Source organism: Myotis yumanensis, unplaced genomic scaffold (assembly GCF_028538775.1).
Source record: "Myotis yumanensis isolate MYYU_CA2020_CCGP unplaced genomic scaffold, mMyoYum1.0.hap1 SCAF_7, whole genome shotgun sequence".
NCBI lineage: Eukaryota > Metazoa > Chordata > Mammalia > Chiroptera > Vespertilionidae > Myotis > Myotis yumanensis.
This window is the reverse complement of record NW_027223758.1, coordinates 3,553,426-3,571,673: the sequence shown is the minus strand read 5'-3', so window position 1 is coordinate 3,571,673 and position 18,248 is coordinate 3,553,426. Positions and strand designations below refer to the sequence as shown.

The window sequence follows — 18,248 nt, the reverse complement described above, 5'->3', positions numbered from 1 at the left end:
GCCTCAGCACTGGGCCTCTGTCAGCCCCAGCTTTTGCCCATCACCCGATCCATCCTCCTGCGAACACCCCCTCCTTGCCTCCCCCACCTCCCATGCCTCCCTGCCCCCTCTCAGCCCCCCTCCACAGAAGAGGGAACCGAGGCTCAGAGAAGCTTTGGGATGTGTCCCACCCCCACCCCGCCCAGCCTGTCTCCGGGGGGTCCAGAGCTGCTATATCATCCCTTCCCCAGTGTCTCAGGTCCCAGGGATCTTGCTGTCGCTGCTCCCCGAGGCGAACAGTCCGGAGTGTCCCCCAGAGGCGCTCAGGCCCTGACCCTGCCTGTGCTGCTTTCCAGCTCCGAGCCCACGCGGTGGACATGAATGGCAACAAGGTGGAGAACCCCATCGACCTGTACATCTACGTCATCGACATGAACGACAACCGTCCCGAGTTCCTCAACCAGGTCTACAACGGCTCCGTGGATGAGGGCTCCAAGCCAGGTGAGCCCCAGGCAGCGGCCGGGAGGGGAGGCGCTGAGGGGTCCATCGGATGAGCTCATCTGGCAGATGTTTACTGAGCACCACTCAGGTGACGCTGCATGGGGGCGGGGCCTCGCGGTCCAGACGGGGACAGACAAAAAATGAGCCAAGCCGAGTGCATGGAGCCATCACAGTGATGAGGAGGCTCAGACGGGGACACTGTAGGTCAGGGAGGGCCCCTCCTCGAAGCTGACATGTGGGCCGAGAGCTGGCGGGTGAGGAGGAGCAGGAGGCAGAGAAGGGCTGGGACCGTGCGGAGCTAGAGGGAGGCTGGGGAAGGAGAAGGCACGTGCTAAGGTCCTGGGGCCAGCATGAGGTCAGAGAGAAGCCCTGCCACTCACAGTCTCGGGGACCACACTGTGGGTTTCACTCCAAACACCACAGGAAGCCGTGGGAGGCCAGACCTCCCCGCGCAGAGAGGTGAGCCGCACCTGAGCCTCGGTCCCCTCGGCGCAGACCCCGGAGCCCCTCATCCTGCAGATCCAACCCAGCATCAGTGATGACAATCACTGGCACGTACCCGCTCAGGCTATGCCTGTGGCCTGTGTGGTCTCTGGATCCGTAACTACCAAGAAGGGGGCCCCGCCCCCCTTAGCACAGATGAGACTCAAGGTTCGAGAGGGAAAATGAACAGCCCAGACGTGCGGTGTGGCTGTGGGTCACAACCCCAAGCCCAGGACCAGCGGAGCGTCAGGGGCAGGTCACACGGGGTGGCAGGGGGGGCCTGGTCTGGTTGGGCAGACAAGTGGCCCAGGTGGTGTCTGCGGGCGCCCAGGTTTGAGAAGCACGGCCCGCACTGCCGTCTCCGATGGGGAGGGGTCGGACAGGGGTCTGAGCCAAGCGCCACCCATGGGGCCCGTGGGGCTGCCAGGAGCAGCCACTAAAATACAGGCTGCTGGTTGCATGTGAAGTTCAGACAAACACGAGTCATTGTCGCCTGTAAGCTGGCCCCGTGCAGCACTTGGAACAGAATTGCAGTAACACCGTGTCCTGCGTTCATCTGAACTCTGCTGTCCACAAGCACTGGTCCCGGGAGGGCTCTGGGCCAGGCCGCCTCCCCGCCGCCCCCCTGCGCTCCGCCACCCCCTCTGGGGCGGGGAGGACAAACATTTATCATCACTGCGCTGCCACTGCCGGAGGCGGTTGTCACAGCTCTGTCTTGGGGCTGCTGTTTCACAAGGTGAATTGTGTTTCCGATTGATAGTCTCAGAATCCTGAGGCGAGGGCCAGCCTGGGGTCAGCGAAGGGAACAGGATGTGGCATTATTTCTGCCACAACCTTGGGTGTCTGGTCCCTGCAGTCCCTGAGGGGCAGAGGCAGGGGCAGGCGGAGGGTGGGCAAATGAGCTGCCAGCCAAAGACAGCGGAGGAGGGCTGCCAGCAGCCCCTCTTCCAGAAGCCGGGCTGGGGAGGGGCGGGGGGTGTCGGGTTCGGGATGCTCGCTTGCTAAAAGGTGTGCTGGGGCCCAGGGCATCCCTAAAGGTGCCTCGATTTTCTATCACAAATCAAACCTCCCTTGTCTTATTGTAAAACAACCTGATGGTGGAAGTCTTCCCCGTCAGAGCTTCTGGCTTTACTCGCTAGGAGAGCAGAGGCAGACATCGCTGTCTGCTCCCGGAGCCCTGAGCAGCCCTGAGCCTGGGATGGAGTGATCCGCCACCCGCCCGCGGATCCTGAGAAGGGCCCCCTTTTCCCACTCCCTCCTGTGCCTTCCGGGGCTGTGTTGGACTACATGTGACTGACATTCAGAGCCCAGGGGGACCCCAGTCCGTCTCCGGTCCCAGAACAGCCCTCACTGCTGGCCCAGCTCCACGTCCTCACTTACGCTGGTCAGGGCAAGGGCCAACGTCCGAACAGAGCCCAGCATGGCCTCTGGAGGCTGGAGACTCCCAGGGCCTGGAACAGGCCCCCGTTTCTTCCCTGTCAACGTAAGTTCCAACCCCAGGCTCACCCGGGCCTGTGCACAGTACAGAGGAACCCGCCAGGAAGGGCTCATCCTGGATGTCAGGCTGGCGAGGGCTCCAGGTGGTTCCCACAGGAAACCAGGGGAGGGTGTGAAGGACTGACAGGGCTCCGAAGAGCCTTTCTAGGGCTTAGGGTGCTCATCTGGGGACATCAGCAAGCCCACATGGGGCTGCCCACCCCGTGTTCTTTCCCACCCTAAGCCCCTCCATTTTACAAACTCCTCTTTGGTGTAGCTGGATCAGACGGGCTCAAAGGGTGCGGAAGGCCTGGGATGGGCCTGTCCCTTTCAGGACCGATGTGCTTGGTGGTCTGGGGTCAAGAGCGCCCTCCTTCTGACCACAGCCTTAGCTCTCTTTGTAAGCAGATAGCCAAGGCCCCCTGAGTGACCCCTGAAAAGGGAACACATTGGCTGAGTAACGGGGAAGCCTGAGGTGGGAGCCTCAGGCGTGGAGACCGGGGTGGAAGGAGTTGTCTGGAGTCCTGGCCACTGTTTGACTGTCTCCTCTGTGTGGGTTTGTTCTTGGGGAGGCCTCCTCTTCTGTGGCCTCAAGTCTTTGGATGTTAAAACAGTAAAGTCACCTCTGGGCCCAGCCTGGGCACCATTGTATCCCAAACAACTGTTTGCAGAATTAACAATAAAACACATATTGTGACTCCCAGTGACACAATGTTACCAGATCTGCACCAATAGGGACGCCTTCCTGCCATGGATGGACCTGCCCCCTCCCTTTCTCGTAGACACCCATCGCCTTTGTCTCTTCGTTGGAGCTATTCGGGCTTTTGCCCGAATTAATGACTTCAGAATAGCTGTTCTTCTTGATGTCAATGAGTGCTGTTGCCTCTCCCTCTGAAAGGCCTTTTGCCTTAGCTTGGCACTAAGTACAGGTTAGTGAATGGGACCTGATGCACACCTGGCCATGCTCCCCGTCAGGCCCGCGAGGCGCAGGAGTCTGGGGAGCCTCCACTCCTATGTGGAGGGAGGGGGGCCTCTGCGAGGCCTGCAGCAGCCGGCAACTGGCCCGCACTCGTCCTGCGACTCCCTGAGTCACACACTCCCTGCCACACTGCCCAGCAGCCAGCTTTCCAGAAAATGAGCTCCCAGCGCTCAGGGCAGACCTCAAGCAGTGTCCTCACAGCCAGACCCGCCTCCCCGCCACAGAGCGCACGCTCCAGCCCTTCTCCTGGGGAGGTCCCGGTGGCTCCCCACCCAGCCCAGCCCAGACCAGTTTCTCCAGCTTCCTGAGAAAAGATGCCTTCGTATTACCTTTTCTAAAAGGGCTCTAAGTGGAATTCCTGCTTCTCTCACCCCTTATAACTGTGTGAGGTTGTGTGCTTTAAATTTTTTAATTAATGTCACTTTGAAATATTAAATAGCAGAGAAACCTACAAGCAGCAAATGAAGTCCAAGAAACCTTCATCCATATAACTCGGGTTCTGCGCTTAAATAGATTATTCTATTAGTGAGCCCATTTATTTATTAATTTATTTCCGGGCTGGCGGAGGACCCCCGAGATGAGCACACGGCCCCATGCACAGATGGCGCGCACACTCGGAAGTCGTCTGAATATTAAGAATTTAAATCTTTAGCCTCAGTGATTTGAGCAGAAAGCCAATTATGGGGCTGAGTTAGTTTTCAAATTAAACTGCAATTTGAGGCTTGTGAAATTAATCCTTTAAGGCGCCTGGCAGTACCTACAGGAGCCCCTCGGAGGCCCAGCCCGGCCTCCTTCGTCCACGGCGTGACTGATAAAGCAAAGTCCGGAGCCAGCGCCCCAGCGGGCAGAGCACTCCGTCCCCACGTCCTGTCTCACCTGCTGAGAAAGACTCCCCCTCTCCTTCCCCTGCGCAGAGGCTGAGGGCTCCCGGGGCGGGCACCTCCCGCTTCCCAGCCCAGACGACCGGGCGGCCTGGATGCGGTGACCGCACTTGCTACCGCGTGCCCCTTCCTCAGCAGAGCACGTGCAGGGCCCTGCACAAATCATTCCAGGTGGCCTGGCACTGCCCACCGAGGCCTGTGGCATCCGGGAGCTGGGGGCTCGTGGCTGTGTGTGGACTCAGACCCACCAGCTGAAGAAGGCGAGGGGTCTGGAGGGGACCTTGGTGCCAGGGTCACGACTGCCCAGACATAGCCACCCTGCTCAGACCCCAGTGCCCAGCTCACAGGGGCTCTTCCGCTCTCCCCGTGGCCCCATGAGGGACACCTGGCTTCCAGAGGAGGAGCCCCTGGCTCTGAGAGGCTCGGGGGCAGGTGAGCCAGGTCCTGGGAGAGACAGAGCCAGGATCTGGCCGGATGGAGCACCCAGCCCCGCTCCAAAGTCTCTGAGGCCACAGAAAGGTCTGCCTGCCGCCGGGCTTTGTTGGCCGGCATGAGCCCGCCTCAGCCTCAGACACTCCCTGTGGTGGTGGAATGGGAACCCCCAAAATCACGTCCACCCGGAACCTCAGATGGGACCTTTTTCAGAAAAAGGGTCTTTGCAGATGGAACTAGTTAAGATGGGGCCGGTAGGGTGGGCCTGAGCCCCCGTGGCTGTGTCCATATGAGAAGAGGCGATTAGGACGCTGATACTGAGGAGATGGCCATGTGAGGACAGGTGCAACTGCAAGGCAAGGACCACAAAGATGGCCACCAGCAGAGGAGGCCACACCCAGCCCTGTCCTGCAGGGATGTGAAGTGGGCGCATCGTAGGAGTTCAGTAAACAGGTGCTGAGGACTCACCCGTTGCCGCCCCCAGGGGCGCCGGGGCACGACAGTCTGTGACCTGCTCCTTGGGGCGAAGTCCTAGATGTGGGTTTGCAGGTGGGCACATTGGAAGAACTTTTGGACACAGACGGCCAAACTGCTCCAGGACCGAGGCTGTGGGGGCAGGTCCCCACCAGTAGGTCCCATCATTATTTTAAAATTGTATTTGCTCATCTGGTACGTGCAACATGCCTTCCCTTCATCTCTTTGATCACTAGCAAAGTTGAGTGTAAAAAGCAAAAACAGAGGGGGCGAGGCGTGAAGTGCAGGCTCTGAGGCTGGGATGCGGGCCAGAGGCGTGTCCAGGGGCAGCACCCTAGAAAGGCTCCAGTGAGCGCACACTGGTTACCGTGAGTGTGCTTTACTTTGCAACCAGAAAAGCATGATCAGAAGTATGCCATTTGGTTTTTAGAAATCAGATTTCTGAGCTTAGCCAAGAAGGCAGACGCCCAGATCCAAGACGATGTTGTGATGAGCCTGGAGCCGAGGGCGGGTCTTGTGACCAGCCAGTCGCCTGGGCCTCCAGGTGCGAATGGCCTCTTTTTGACTGTCTACATAAGCCTTTATTTCACTTTCATTTTCAGAAAGCTTACAATAAAGGATTCTGGGTTGTCCATTATTTTCTTTCACCCCATTGTTTTCTGGCACCCATCATTTCTACGGAGGCCTGGTTTTAAGGCCTATAGTTCCATTAAAAGTTTTATGCCATTTTAAAAATTCTCCAGCTGCTTTTAAATTTATCTTTTTTAATTCAATTTATTGGGATGGCATTGGTTAATAGGTCACACAGGTTTTAGGTGTAGATTTCTACATTACAAGATCTGCATATTGCACTGTGTGCCCAACACCCAAAGTCACTTTTTTATCTTTGGTTTTGGCAGTTGGACTGTGATGGGACTTGCTGTGGCTTTCTTCATCTTTATCCCACTTAGAATGTTTAGTGCTTCTCCAATCTGTGGCTTGACGTCTCCTTTGGTTGTGGAATTTTTCAGCTGTCATCTCCGCAAATATTGTGTCTGCCCATTCTTTCTCTTTGGTCCTTCTAGGACTCCAATTATACATACGGTGGACCTGCTCACATCTCAAGTTTCTTATGCTGAGTTTCTTATGCTTTCGTCTGGATGTTCTCTTTGGTACATCTTCCAATTCATTAATTCTCTCTTTAGTTATATTTAATCTGCTTTTACATCTATTCACAGTCTGATTTCAATACTTTTTCAAATATAAATTTTCTGTTTTTTTTATAGTTTCTAGTTCTCTGAAAAAGAAATTCCATCTCATCCTTTTAATTCCTTGAACGTATTAAGCTGAGATGTGTTTGTTTTCAAGCCTGCTCCTGCCTGCTCTGTCAGCTGCCTCTCCCGGGCTGGCCATTGCCTGCTTTCCTCTCTGTTTTCAGTGGGTTTGGGTGCTTGTACACCTAGTGAGTTAGGTGCTGCCTCTTGTGTAGGAAGAATTGCAGAGATTATTTGAGCTCTGTAGGATGTCAGCTCTCTCCATGGAAATTTACACTAATAATCTCTTAACCTAAGTTACCTCTGTTAGAGCCTATTTTCTCCCAGGTCACACTCACTCCTGGGTGCTGCCCTTCAGGGTCCAGCCCTAGGACCAGAGAGTTCTCTGGGGACTTTCCTCCTGGGCAACCCTAAGCGCAGGTCATTTACTCCTGTTCCTATACATCTGCTGAACGTTCGATGTAGCTCTTCAGCTGTCAGCAGCCAACTCCAGAATCAGCAAAAGTCTTCTAAGAAAAGATGGCCCCAGGTACTTACCTTTTATCTGCATTACTTGGTGGCCCTTTAATGCCTTTAAGCAGGTGTTTTTATTTTACACTAGAGGCCTGGTGCACGAATTCGTGCACCAGAGGGGTCCCTCGGCCTGGCCTGTGGGATCAGGCCGAAACAGGCTCTCCAACATCCCCTGAGGGGTCCCAGATTGCGAGAGGGTGCAGGCCAGGCCAAGGGACCCCACCGGTGCACAAGGAGGGATGCAGGAGGGCTCCAGGGCATGTCCGGCCCCGTGTCACTCATTCCTGATCTACCAGACCCCAGCAGCAAGCTAACCTACTAGTCGGAGCATCTGCCCACTGGTGGTCAGTGCATGTCATAGTGACTGGTCAACTGTCTTACCCCTGGTGGTCAGTGCACCGGTTGAGCAGCCTTAGGATATCATTAGCATACTAGAGGCCCGGTGCACAAATTTGTGCACCAGTGGGGTTCCTCAGCCTGGCCTGCGGGATTGGGCTGAAACCGGCTCTCCAACATCCCCTGAGGAGTCCTGGATTGCGAGAGGGCACTGGCCAGGCTGAGGGACCCCACAGGTGCATGATCGGGGCCAGGGAGGAATACGGGAAGTTGGCCAGCCAGGGAGGGACCACGGGAGGGCTCCAGGGCATGTCTGGCCTGTCTTATTCAGTCCTGATCGGCCGGACCCCAGCAGCAAGCTAACCTACCAGTTAGAGCATCTGCCCCCTGGTGGTCAGTGCACATCATAGTGATTGGTTGACCAGTCAACTGTCTGCCCCCTGGTGGTCAGTGCATGTCATAGCAAGCAGTTGAGCAGCCTTAGCATATCATTAGCATATTACGCTTTGATTGGTTGAATGGACGACTGGACACAGCATATTAGGCTTTTATTATATAATTTTTTTTAAATATATTTTATTGAATTTTTACAGAGAGGAAGGGAGAGAGATAGAGAGTTAGAAACATCGATCAGCTGCCTCCTGCACATCTCCTACTGGGAATGTGCCCGCAACCCAGGTACATGCCCTTGACCGGAATCGAACCTGGGACCTTTCAGTCCGCAGGCCGACGCTCAATCCACTGAGCCAAACCGGTTTCGGCGGCTTTTATTATATAAGACTAGAGGCCCGGTGCACAAAAATTTGTGCACTCGGGGGGGAGGGGGGGTCCCTCAGCCTGTCCTGTGCCCTCTCGCAGTCTGGGACCCCTCGGGAGATAACGACCTGCTGGCTTAGGCCTGCTCCCAGGTGGCAGAGGGCAGGCCCAATCCCTAGGTGCAGCCCCTGGTCAGGCTCAGAGCAGGGCCGATGGGGAGTTGGGGCGCCGCCCCTGTCATGCACAGAGCAGAGCAGATTGGGAGGTTGCTATGCCACCCTCAGTCACACTCAGGATAGGGCCGATTGGGGGGTTGGGGCACTGCCCCCTGTCACACTCAAGGCAGGGTCGATGGGGAGGTTGCAGTGCCACCCCGTCACACACAGAGCAGGGCCGATCAGGGGGTTGGGGTGCTGCCCCCTGTCACTCACAGAGCAGGGTTGATCAGGGGGTTGGGGAGCTCCCCCCTGTCATGCACAGAGCAGGGCCCATCATGGGGTTGAGGAGCTCCCCCCTGTCATGCACAGAGCAGGGCCAATCAGGGGGTTGAGGAGCTCCCCCCTGTCACTCACAGAGTAGGGCGGATCAGGGGGTTGGGGCGCTGCACCCTGTCACACTCAGGGCAGGGCCAATGGGGAGGTTATGGCTCTACCCTGTCACACACAGAGCAAGGCCCGTGGAGGGGGGTTGGGGCACCACCCTCTATCACCCACAGAGCAGGGCCTATCAGGGGGTTGGGGCACCTCCACTGTCACACTCAGGGCAGGGCCGATGGAGAGGTTATGGCTCTACCCTGTCACACACAGAGCAGGGCCCGTGGGGGGGTGGGGGGGGTTGGGGCGCCGCACCCTGTCACACACAGAGCTGCAGGGCGATCAGAGGGTTGGGGAGCTCCCCCCTATCAGGCACAGAGCAGGGCTGATCAGGGGGTTGGGGCACCTTCCCCTGTCACGAACAGAGCAGGGCAGATAGGGAGGTTGTGGACCCACCCCCTGTCACTCACAGAGCCGCAGGGCCATCAGGGGGTTTGGGCACTGCCCCCTGTCACGCTGATCCCGGTGCCGGGAGGCCTCGCGGCTCCACTGATCCCAGTGCTGGGAGGCATATTACCCTTTTACTATATAGAATAGAGGCCTGGTGCACGGGTGGGGGCCAGCTGGTTTGCCCTGAAGAGTGTCCTGGATCAGGGTGGGGGTCCCCACTGAGGTGCCTGGCTAGGCTGGCTGAGGGGCTGAGGGCTGTTTTCAGGCTGGTGGGTGACTGAAGCTCCCAACTGCTCCTTTTTTTCTTTTTCTTTTTTTTTCTATTGTGGGCCAGCTTTAGCTCTGAGGCCTCGCTGCTGAAAGCAGGTTTCTGGCCTTTACCTTCTGTATTTGATACAATGTTGCGGTCCTGCTGGCTGAAGCCCGGCTGACTAACACAGGTTTCTGGGGTTTTGTTTTGCTTCTATATTTGCAACATAGTTGCTTAGAGTTGCAGCTGAGAGGCCGGCAAGTCAGGCGGGGAACGTTGGAGTCCGCCATCACTGGAGCAAGCAAGCCTCCCTGTTCACTTCAGTGCATGGCTGCCGGCCGCCATCTTGGCTGACAGTTAATTTGCATAAGGATATGCTGATTAGCCAATGGGAAGGGTAGCGGTCGTACGCTAATTAACATGTTTCTCTTTTATTAGTGTAGATTACACTTTGGTTGGTTGACCAGATGACCAAACACTTAGCATATTAGACGTTTATTATATAGGATTTTACCTACCTTCTCTGGTTGTCCTTGGGGAGAAGATTGGTTTAAAAACATAGCCCACCATTTGCTAAAAAAAGAACTTTCTGGATTTTTTTTTAAATACTTAATTTCCCTCGGGAAATTCTGCTGATAATGAAATTCATTAAAATTGGGTTTACACACAATTCTTTGAGAATATATTCATTGCATGAAATAAGTGGGAGAGGTACTTGGAGAACTTTTTTCGAGGGTTCTCAAAACACAGACATTCATTTTTTCCCCTAGAAGACACTTCATAAAGATGTGTTAAAGAATGACTGAATGAATATCCTAGTGGGTGCAACATTTTGGTCTAATTACAACCAATCCTATACAAAATCCAATGAATGAATTAGCCTTCTTACTGTCCACCCTCCAACCACCAATACTTCTGACTCCTAACAGTCTGTTTTCTGTACATGTCTGAAAAGCACAAACTTGATCACTCATTCCCCTGATGAGAATACAATACTGGCTTCCCTGTGATCTTAGAATAAGTCCAGAATCCTCACCATGGGCCCCACCATCTTCGACCCCATCACATGCCGTGTCCTCCTCTGTCACAAACATGCGGAGCTCTTCTCCACCCCAAGGCCCTGCCCCGCTGCCCAGGGTCCTCCTTCCCTCCCACCCCACCCCCACATCTCCAGAGAGGCCTTCCAGGTTCCTCACGAGTTCCCCTTCTCACCTAGCTCCATCTGCGCATGCGGACTGTCTTTGTCCTGCAAAGCCCTGGTCCTAGTTGGCAGTGATGCATCTCTCTCCTCTCTCCCTCCCCAGCACGTGAGCAGCAGGACACGGTGTGTCGGTCATTTTCACTGCGATGACCTGAGCACAGAACCTGCTGTCCACCCCCAGCAAGTCCTCAGTCGGTAACAGGGATGAGTAACCCCAAACAATGGAATGTTATTCTGCCATGAAAAGGAAGGAACCTTGAAAACACTCAGCTTGGTGAAAAAGCCAGACACAAGGCCACAGAGTGCAGGGTTTTGCTTATAGGAAGTGTCCAGAAGAGGCAAATCCCTAGAGACAGAAAGTAGGTCAGTGGTTGCCAGGGGCCAGGGAGCAGGAGGGGGCTGACTACTAAGGGATGCAGATTTCTCTCGGATGATGGCAATGCCCCAGAATTAGATTCTAGACAGTTGCACAACTGTGAATAAACAAACCCCCTGACTTGTGTATTTTTAAAGTGTGAGTTTTATTGTATGTGACTTATCTATAATAATAAAAGTGTAATATGCTAATTAGACCAGACAGCCAAATGACCTTCTGGACGTCCTTCCGGACAACCTTCCAGACGAAGCCAGGATCTGCAATCGACCAGTGATGTCTGTCCTGAGTGAGCAGGTGTGGCAGCGGCCCTTATGCAAACCTTTCCCTCTGAGGAGCTCTCTCTGTTCCAGGCACCTACGTGATGACAGTCACGGCCAATGATGCTGACGACAGCACCACGGCTAACGGGATGGTGCGGTACCGGATCCTGACCCAGACCCCACAGAGCCCATCCCAGAACATGTTCACCATCAACAGCGAGACGGGGGACATTGTGACCGTGGCCGCCGGCCTGGACCGAGAGGTGAGGTGGGCGCCTTGGCCTGGGGAGAGACTGACTCAGCTCTGGTTGTGTCCCCTGAGCCCCCTGTTCCATAGAGGACATCAGAGCTCCAGTGTGACCTCTCCAGTGGGACACAGTCCAGAGGCACCAGGATGCTGGCCCAGGATGCTTGTCCTGGGTGCCTGGGACAGACCCAGGATGACATGTCCTGGGTGCCTGGGACAGACCCAGGATGACAAGTCCTGGGTGCCTGGGACAGACCCAGGATGACAAGTCCTGGGTGCCTGGGACAGACCCGGGATGCGTGTCCTGGGTGCCTGGGACAGACCCAGGATGACATCTCCTGGGTGCCTGGGACAGACCCAGGATGACATGTCCTGGGTGCCTGGGACAGACCCAGGATGACAAGTCCTGGGTGCCTGGGACAGACCCGGGATGCGTGTCCTGGGTGCCTGGGACAGACCCGGGATGCGTGTCCTGGGTGCCTGGGACAGACCCGGGATGCGTGTCCTGGGTGCCTGGGACAGACCCAGGATGACATGTCCTGGGTGCCTGGGACAGACCCAGGATGACAAGTCCTGGGTGCCTGGGACAGACCCGGGATGCGTGTCCTGGGTGCCTGGGACAGACCCGGGATGCGTGTCCTGGGTGCCTGGGACAGACCCGGGATGCGTGTCCTGGGTGCCTGGGACAGACCCGGGATGCGTGTCCTGCTGGCGCGTGTGGTTTGGATGGCAGTGGGGACCCCAAGTGCCGTGAGCCTAGACCTCAGACTCTGCAAAACTGCCGGGTCTTGTCTTAGGAGGTTGTCACCCCCCGTGCCTGTCAAATCAACACCAGTGGAAGTGCCAGGTTGTGGCGTGGAGAGTGCCACCGCCCCTGCCCTGGGAAGTGCCGGGTGGTCAGACAGCCACAGGGAAGGTCATTTGTGCCGCCTGGCTCAGTAGGAGGCAGGGCGTCCCCAGTTGCCTCTCAGGGCCGTGGGCACTTAGAGGCTGCCTCCAGACCAGGCACCTGCCTCTGTGCAGTGGGCGCAGCCTTGCCCGCCTCCTGGGCTCCACCGGGGTGGGCAGAGGCCCTGCGGCCCTGCCAGGACTGGCAAGGACGGTGTGGGTGGGGCTTCGTGGGGGAGATGGGCCGGGACCCTGGGCTCAGGGGGCCTCGGCCAGTCCGGGCACCTCCATCTCGTGCCTGGAGGCCCCACCACCCTCTGGGTGGCCACCAGGTGCCTGCTCTGCCCCGTGAGGCCTGCAGGAGCCGGTCGGGAGCCCAGCCTGGCTTCTGGAAGTCTGTTGTCATTGGCGGGGAGGGGGGATGGGGGAAGGGGTGTCCTGTGATCTGACACAGTGAGGTCCACCCACACACTAAGCAAACCAAACCATGCCCACACTCCCCCACTCAGGGCGGCCTGCCCTGGGGAGAGGCTAGACCAGCCGTGGGCAAACTACAGCCCGCGGGCCGGATCCGGCCAGTTTAAAATGAATAAAACTAAAAAAAAAAAAGACCGTACCCTTTTATGTAATGATGTTTACTTTGAATTTATATTAGTTCACACAAACACTCCATCCATGCTTTTGTTCCAGCCCTCCGGTCCAGTTTAAGAACCCATTGTGGCCCTCGAGTCAAAAAGTTTGCCCACCCCTGGGCTAGAGCCACACCCCTTTCTCCAGCCGTCACCTGGCCCGGGGCTTTCACTCCCTTGGGGAGAGCACTGAGGGCAGTGACAGGGGCATCCCGCCCACGTGAGCGAGCATCTCCAGCTTCTGTCTCCGCTCCTTTAGCCAGTGGGTGCCAGGGACCGCTGTGGGCAGGGCACCAGTGGCCCAGGGAAGCTCACACGGGCCAGGCGCTGAGCGCTGAGTCGTGGATGAATCATCCATCGGCGGGAGGAGAGCCCGGCAGCAGCGTCCCCAGATGGAGGAAGGACCTGACACTGCGCCAGTCAGCAGGTGCCCCCCCGCCCCCCCGCCCGCGTCCCCACCTTCCCAGGGAGGCTCCGCACCAGCTGGAGTGGCCGTGCCGCCCCGCCCAATTCCACACGGGCGTCCATCAGAGCCGAGCTTCGGCAAACCACCACGTTCAGGGTGAGCATGTCGCCTGCAAGCGTGGCTGGTCCCTGCTTTCATTTGCTCTGTCTGGCAACACTGCCCACCCGGAGGCAGCCGGTGGTCTGGGCCCGGGACGGGGCCAGGCAGGTGGGGTCGGCCATCCGCCAAGGCGCCTCTCTGAGAAGCCTGGCTTGCTCTGGGCCTCCCCCTCCGTGCCCCGGGTGACACTGTAGAGGTGAAGCTAGACGGTGCTGATGGGCGACAAGGTCCCTGAGAGCCGGCTCTGCTGATCGGGGAGCCGGGCAGGCAGGGGCACGGCAGGCAGGGCCTCCAGACATCAGGGCTGATCGTATGGCTAGCGCCGCGCCGGCCCAGCTGTCACCCAACACAGGATCCCACCCTCGCAGGGAGCTGTTTGCCGGCAGCTACCAAAGGAGCCCTCCCCGAAAATGATGCTGGGCGAGCTGCAGAGGGCCTGCCTCGGAGGTGCCGCTGGCGCCTGGGCCCGCAGTGTCTGGCTGCGGTGGCTCGTGGAGCCTCAGCTTCCCGCCAGAAAGGGCTGGTGTGGGCAGTTTCTCCCAAGACCCGCTCACGGGCCGTGGCTGCACAACCGACTGGCCAGGGCGCACCGCAAGGCCTTCCCGCTTCCTTCTCTGTGGGAGCACCGACCCCACGTGGCAGCGCCTCTGCGGGCACCGAGTGGCTCCCTGCTGGGCAGAGGGGGGATCCAGGAAGGGCAGAGCCCACACCTCCTTGCCACGTATCTGGGTAGCAGAGCCTGTGAGTGGAGCACTTCTGCGTGACTGAAATGTCGACACGCACGCCATTCCAGTCTCTTGTGTAGAGGGAGGTGCCCTCTGGGAGCCCGTTCATCCGCCCGGCTCGCTAATGAGCGTCCTGGCCTGAGAAGATGGGGTGTGGCGGGCGGGTTCCACTCACGCTGAGGGTAGCTTTGCTCTGATGGCCCAGCGGTGTGAGGTGCACAGAGCCCCGCATCCCAGACCACTTCCTGGCTCCGGGTGGAGTCCATCCCACCCTGACGACCTGCGACCGACCTCTGTCCCCGTGTGTGCGGACCCCATCTTCATCGACCCAAAACTCCCTCCCAAACTAGGGGGGCCGATGGATTCTCTCAGGGTCCCTGGGTTTCCTGATGTGTTTTCAAGACTGTCCAGCCTCCGTCTTCATGAGAGGAGGCGGCCGGGGGCCTGACAGCACAGCTCTGCCCAGGGCTGGTGGGCATCGCGCCGACGCAGCGACCGGCCACGCGGTGCAGACCCAGGAGGCGTTTTTAGGTGACAAGACCACGCGGCCCTTTGCTCTGTGAGCCTCGTCATGACGGCCACGCAGGACATTCTGGCAGTGTCTTCCCAGGAAGCAACTCCGTGAGCCCTGCGCGGCCAGGCCACGGTCCGCGGGGAGGCGGGCCAGCGTTTCTCGGAGGCTCAGCTGTGACGCATTTTTGCGGCTCCCGCTCTCAGACCCAAGCGCAGTGTTGTGGTCTCAGAGAGGAAAGTTAACAGTTAAGACAAATTTGCCACCAACAACCTCATTTGCATATTCATCCCTGGAGTCTTGCTTGTCCCCCAAAATAGAGAAGAGGAAGAAGGAGAAAACTGAGCAAAGCGCTAGCATCACTTCCCTGCCGCCTGCAGGGTCTCCGGGCACAAGGTGGCCTCACTGGCGTGGGTGCGTGGGGACACCGGCTGGCGCCCGCACCGGGACGCAGTGGCCTGTCCATGCACGGCGTGCGGGCGCCTCTCTGGGAAGCCTCGGGGCCACGCTCTTGGCCACACCAGGGCGCTGAGCCATGCAGCGAGGCGTCCCCGACAGCGCAGCTGCTTTCCAGTCACCGCTGCTGGGTTTCTCCTCATCCCAGAAGCAGCACATTGAGGCAGGAAAGGTGGAGAAGCACAGAGGCAGCGAGGGCCTGCCTCCGAGCACAGCAGGCCCGTCCTGCCCAGGCCTCCCGCTGGCACACGTGTAGCCGGGCGCGCTGGGCTGCTGCTTTTCTGTCGTGGGTGCGGGTGACTCTGACAGCTCCCTCTGCGGGCCTTCCGCTGTCCTCCCTCCTGTTGGCATGTGAGTCCCAGAGCCGGTCCGGGGACAACGGGAGCGAGGACGGGTCGGAGGTCCGGGGAGGCTGTGCAGGGCGGGGCGCGGGGCAGTCACACAATCAGGGTCAGGGGGACCAGGATGGCGTTTTTATTGTTCGCTGCATCTATGACTCCAACACTTATTTCACAAGCTGCTTTTAAAAAGTCACCCGGTAAACCCAACTTACCGCTTTCTTACTTGGAATTTCTGTTTTATTGGAAGAGCTCTTGCAGCCTGGTTGCGGCCGAGGCCACATCAAAGGACTGTGTGAGTGCAACACCCACTCTGCACATGACCCCTCCCGGGGGCGGAGCTGATGATGCACACGTGTGGGCGCATTGCCTTTGTGCGTGTACATGTGTGTACAAGCCATGTCTCCCGAAGGTGTGCGGGCAGGGTGCTCATTGGGCGGGCGGTGCTGAGGAGGACGGTGGGTGTCACCGCAGCTGGATCTCTGGGGGTGAGGGGCTCCCCTTCCTGGCTCTGAGCTGCCCCGGCCTGAGCTCACAGCGCCATGAGCCCGAGGCCGCGCCCAGGAGGGAGCGGCCTGTGCCTCTATGTGCAGCACCAGCCAGGGTCTCAGCCAGAACCCAGAGTCCCAGACCCCGTGGCCCCTGAGGGATGGAGGGAAGTGAGACCTCAAAGAGCCCTGGGCTCAGGTCTGGAAGGTTCTCCCCTGGGCTGCCAGCCCTCAGACCTCAGCCGCCCCCAAGGCGAGCCCGCGTGGCCCTGCGGCCAGGCCTGGCTGGACCGGCCGTCGCTCCCTGTGAGGATGGAGGGGTTTTCTGCAGCGGGACCTCCAAGGACAGTGCGGGGCAGGGACACGCACGCCCTGGCCACAGGGACCGTCCAGTGGTCACTAGTGGGGCATCAGCGACGACCGAGTGAAACTCGCTTCCCCGTGCACGTGACTCACCCTTGAAACCGGAACCCTGCTCTGGCTCCAGGCCTGTCATCCCCGGGGGACCTCCGGCCCCTGTGCTGCGCCCTGGCCACCTGGCTGCCTCTGGTCCTGCCAAGGAGACCCTCACGCTGTGCTCCCTGCCCTCCTGTCTCCGTGGCCCCAGGCTCTCCTGAGCCCTCGGGAGCCCTCCCCGCCCCCGGCGCCTGCCAGAGTGTGTGCTCTGAGGGGCAGGTGCTTCCAGAGGAAACTCAGATGGCCTTTCTTCTGGGTCTCCCAGGGAGCGTTCTCATCACTGTGAGGTTTGCGGTCCGGCGTGTCTGGCGGTCAGTATGGTGGGCGGTGTGTGTAAATGCCTCGAGCTGGGCTGCACGAGGGACCCGACCCCCACCCCACCCCCCGCAGATGCAGCCAGAAGCACACAGAGACCTGACTTTGGGAGCCCCAAGCATCCTGGTCCCAACCTCTCTGGGGCTTCCAGACGCCATCTCCCAGGAAGAAAGAAGCCCTCGCAGGAGAACCACATGCCCCTTCAAAGGAAAATTAAAGTGTAAAATAAAAGGCCCTGTCTCTGCTGCTGGGTTCCCGGTGGGAGTCTCTGCACCGGGGACAGAGCCAGTAAAGTCACCCCAGAGCCCGTCGCAGGCCATTCGCCCGGTCACTGCTGTCCAGGCCCCTCACGGGCACGTGGCTGCAGGTGACTTCTTCCCACCTCTGCTGCACCCACCGGTGGGCAGGGGCCTGGGGTGGAGTGAGCTGGTGCTGCCCCCGGGGCTTGCGTTCATTCTGTGGCTGAATCATGTCCTGCCATGGGCCAGACCAGGTCTGGTCGCTCGCTCGGCTGTCGGTGACATGGGATTCTTGCCACTGTAGCTGCTGGGACTGGTGCTGCTGGAACCCAGGCACCATGTCTGTCTGAACTCCGTGTCCCGTTCTCACGGGTGTGTGCCCAGCAGTGGAACGGCCGGGCAACGGGTGACGTGTGACTGGGGATGCAGCGTCTCGATGCACCGCGTGGACGAGGACAGAGCCTGTGGCTCCTTGTCTGCAGTGTGCAGCCTGCAGGTCCTCCAGTCACGTTCCTGGGCACCGAGCAGACCCCAGGACTGAGCAGCGAGAGCAGAAGACAGGCCGGGCCAGGCTCAGCCTCAGGGGACGGGGGTCCCAGCAGGACACTGGCCCAGGAGGGAAGCGCGGCCTTGGGGCGGGGCTGCCAGGAGGAGCTGCAGGTTGGAGGTGGAGGGCTGCTCCCAGCCTTTTACTACTCGCAGCACAGCTAGGCACAGCGGCTGAGCCGCCCAAGCAGCACTGGTCCCCTCGGGCCAGAGCGTGGGGTTGAGCGCAGGCCTGACGCGGGCCGGTGTGTGTTGGCCAGCAGCCCTGGCACCCCGCGTGGGAAGCGGGGAGGGGAGGGCACACAGGAGCCTACGTGCTGTTCTAGGGCTGTGGTCGGCAAACCATGGCTCGAGAGCCACATGCAGCTCTTTGGCCCCTTGAGTGTGGCTTTTCCACAAAACACCACATGCGGGCGCGCACGTACAGTGCGATTGAAACTTCGTGGCCCATGCGCAGAAGTCGGTATTTTGTGGAAGAGCCGGTATTTTGTGGAAGAGCCACACTCAAGGGGCCAAAGAGCCGCATGTGGCTCATAAGCCGCGGTTTGCCGACCACTGTCTAGGCAGGGGTGGGCAAACTTTTTGACTCGAGGGCCACAATGGGTTCTTAAACTGGACCGGAGGGCCGGAACAAAAGCATGGATGGAGTGTTTGTGTGAACTAATATAAATTCAAAGTAAACATCATTACATAAAAGGGTACGGTCTTTTTT

At 58.6% G+C, this 18,248-nt stretch overlaps 1 protein-coding gene across 1 annotated transcript in view; it reads left to right on the top strand.

Annotated features, from left to right (window-relative positions):
• The window catches only part of CDH4 (cadherin 4), a 332,155-nt gene that overhangs the window by 283,656 nt on the left and 30,251 nt on the right, over nt 1–18,248 (top strand). Inside the window, exons 6-7 of the mRNA XM_070419675.1 lie at nt 336–480; nt 11,224–11,396. Of these exons, the coding sequence (XP_070275776.1) occupies nt 336–480; nt 11,224–11,396 (318 nt within the window). The remainder of the gene's footprint in view (nt 1–335; nt 481–11,223; nt 11,397–18,248) is intronic.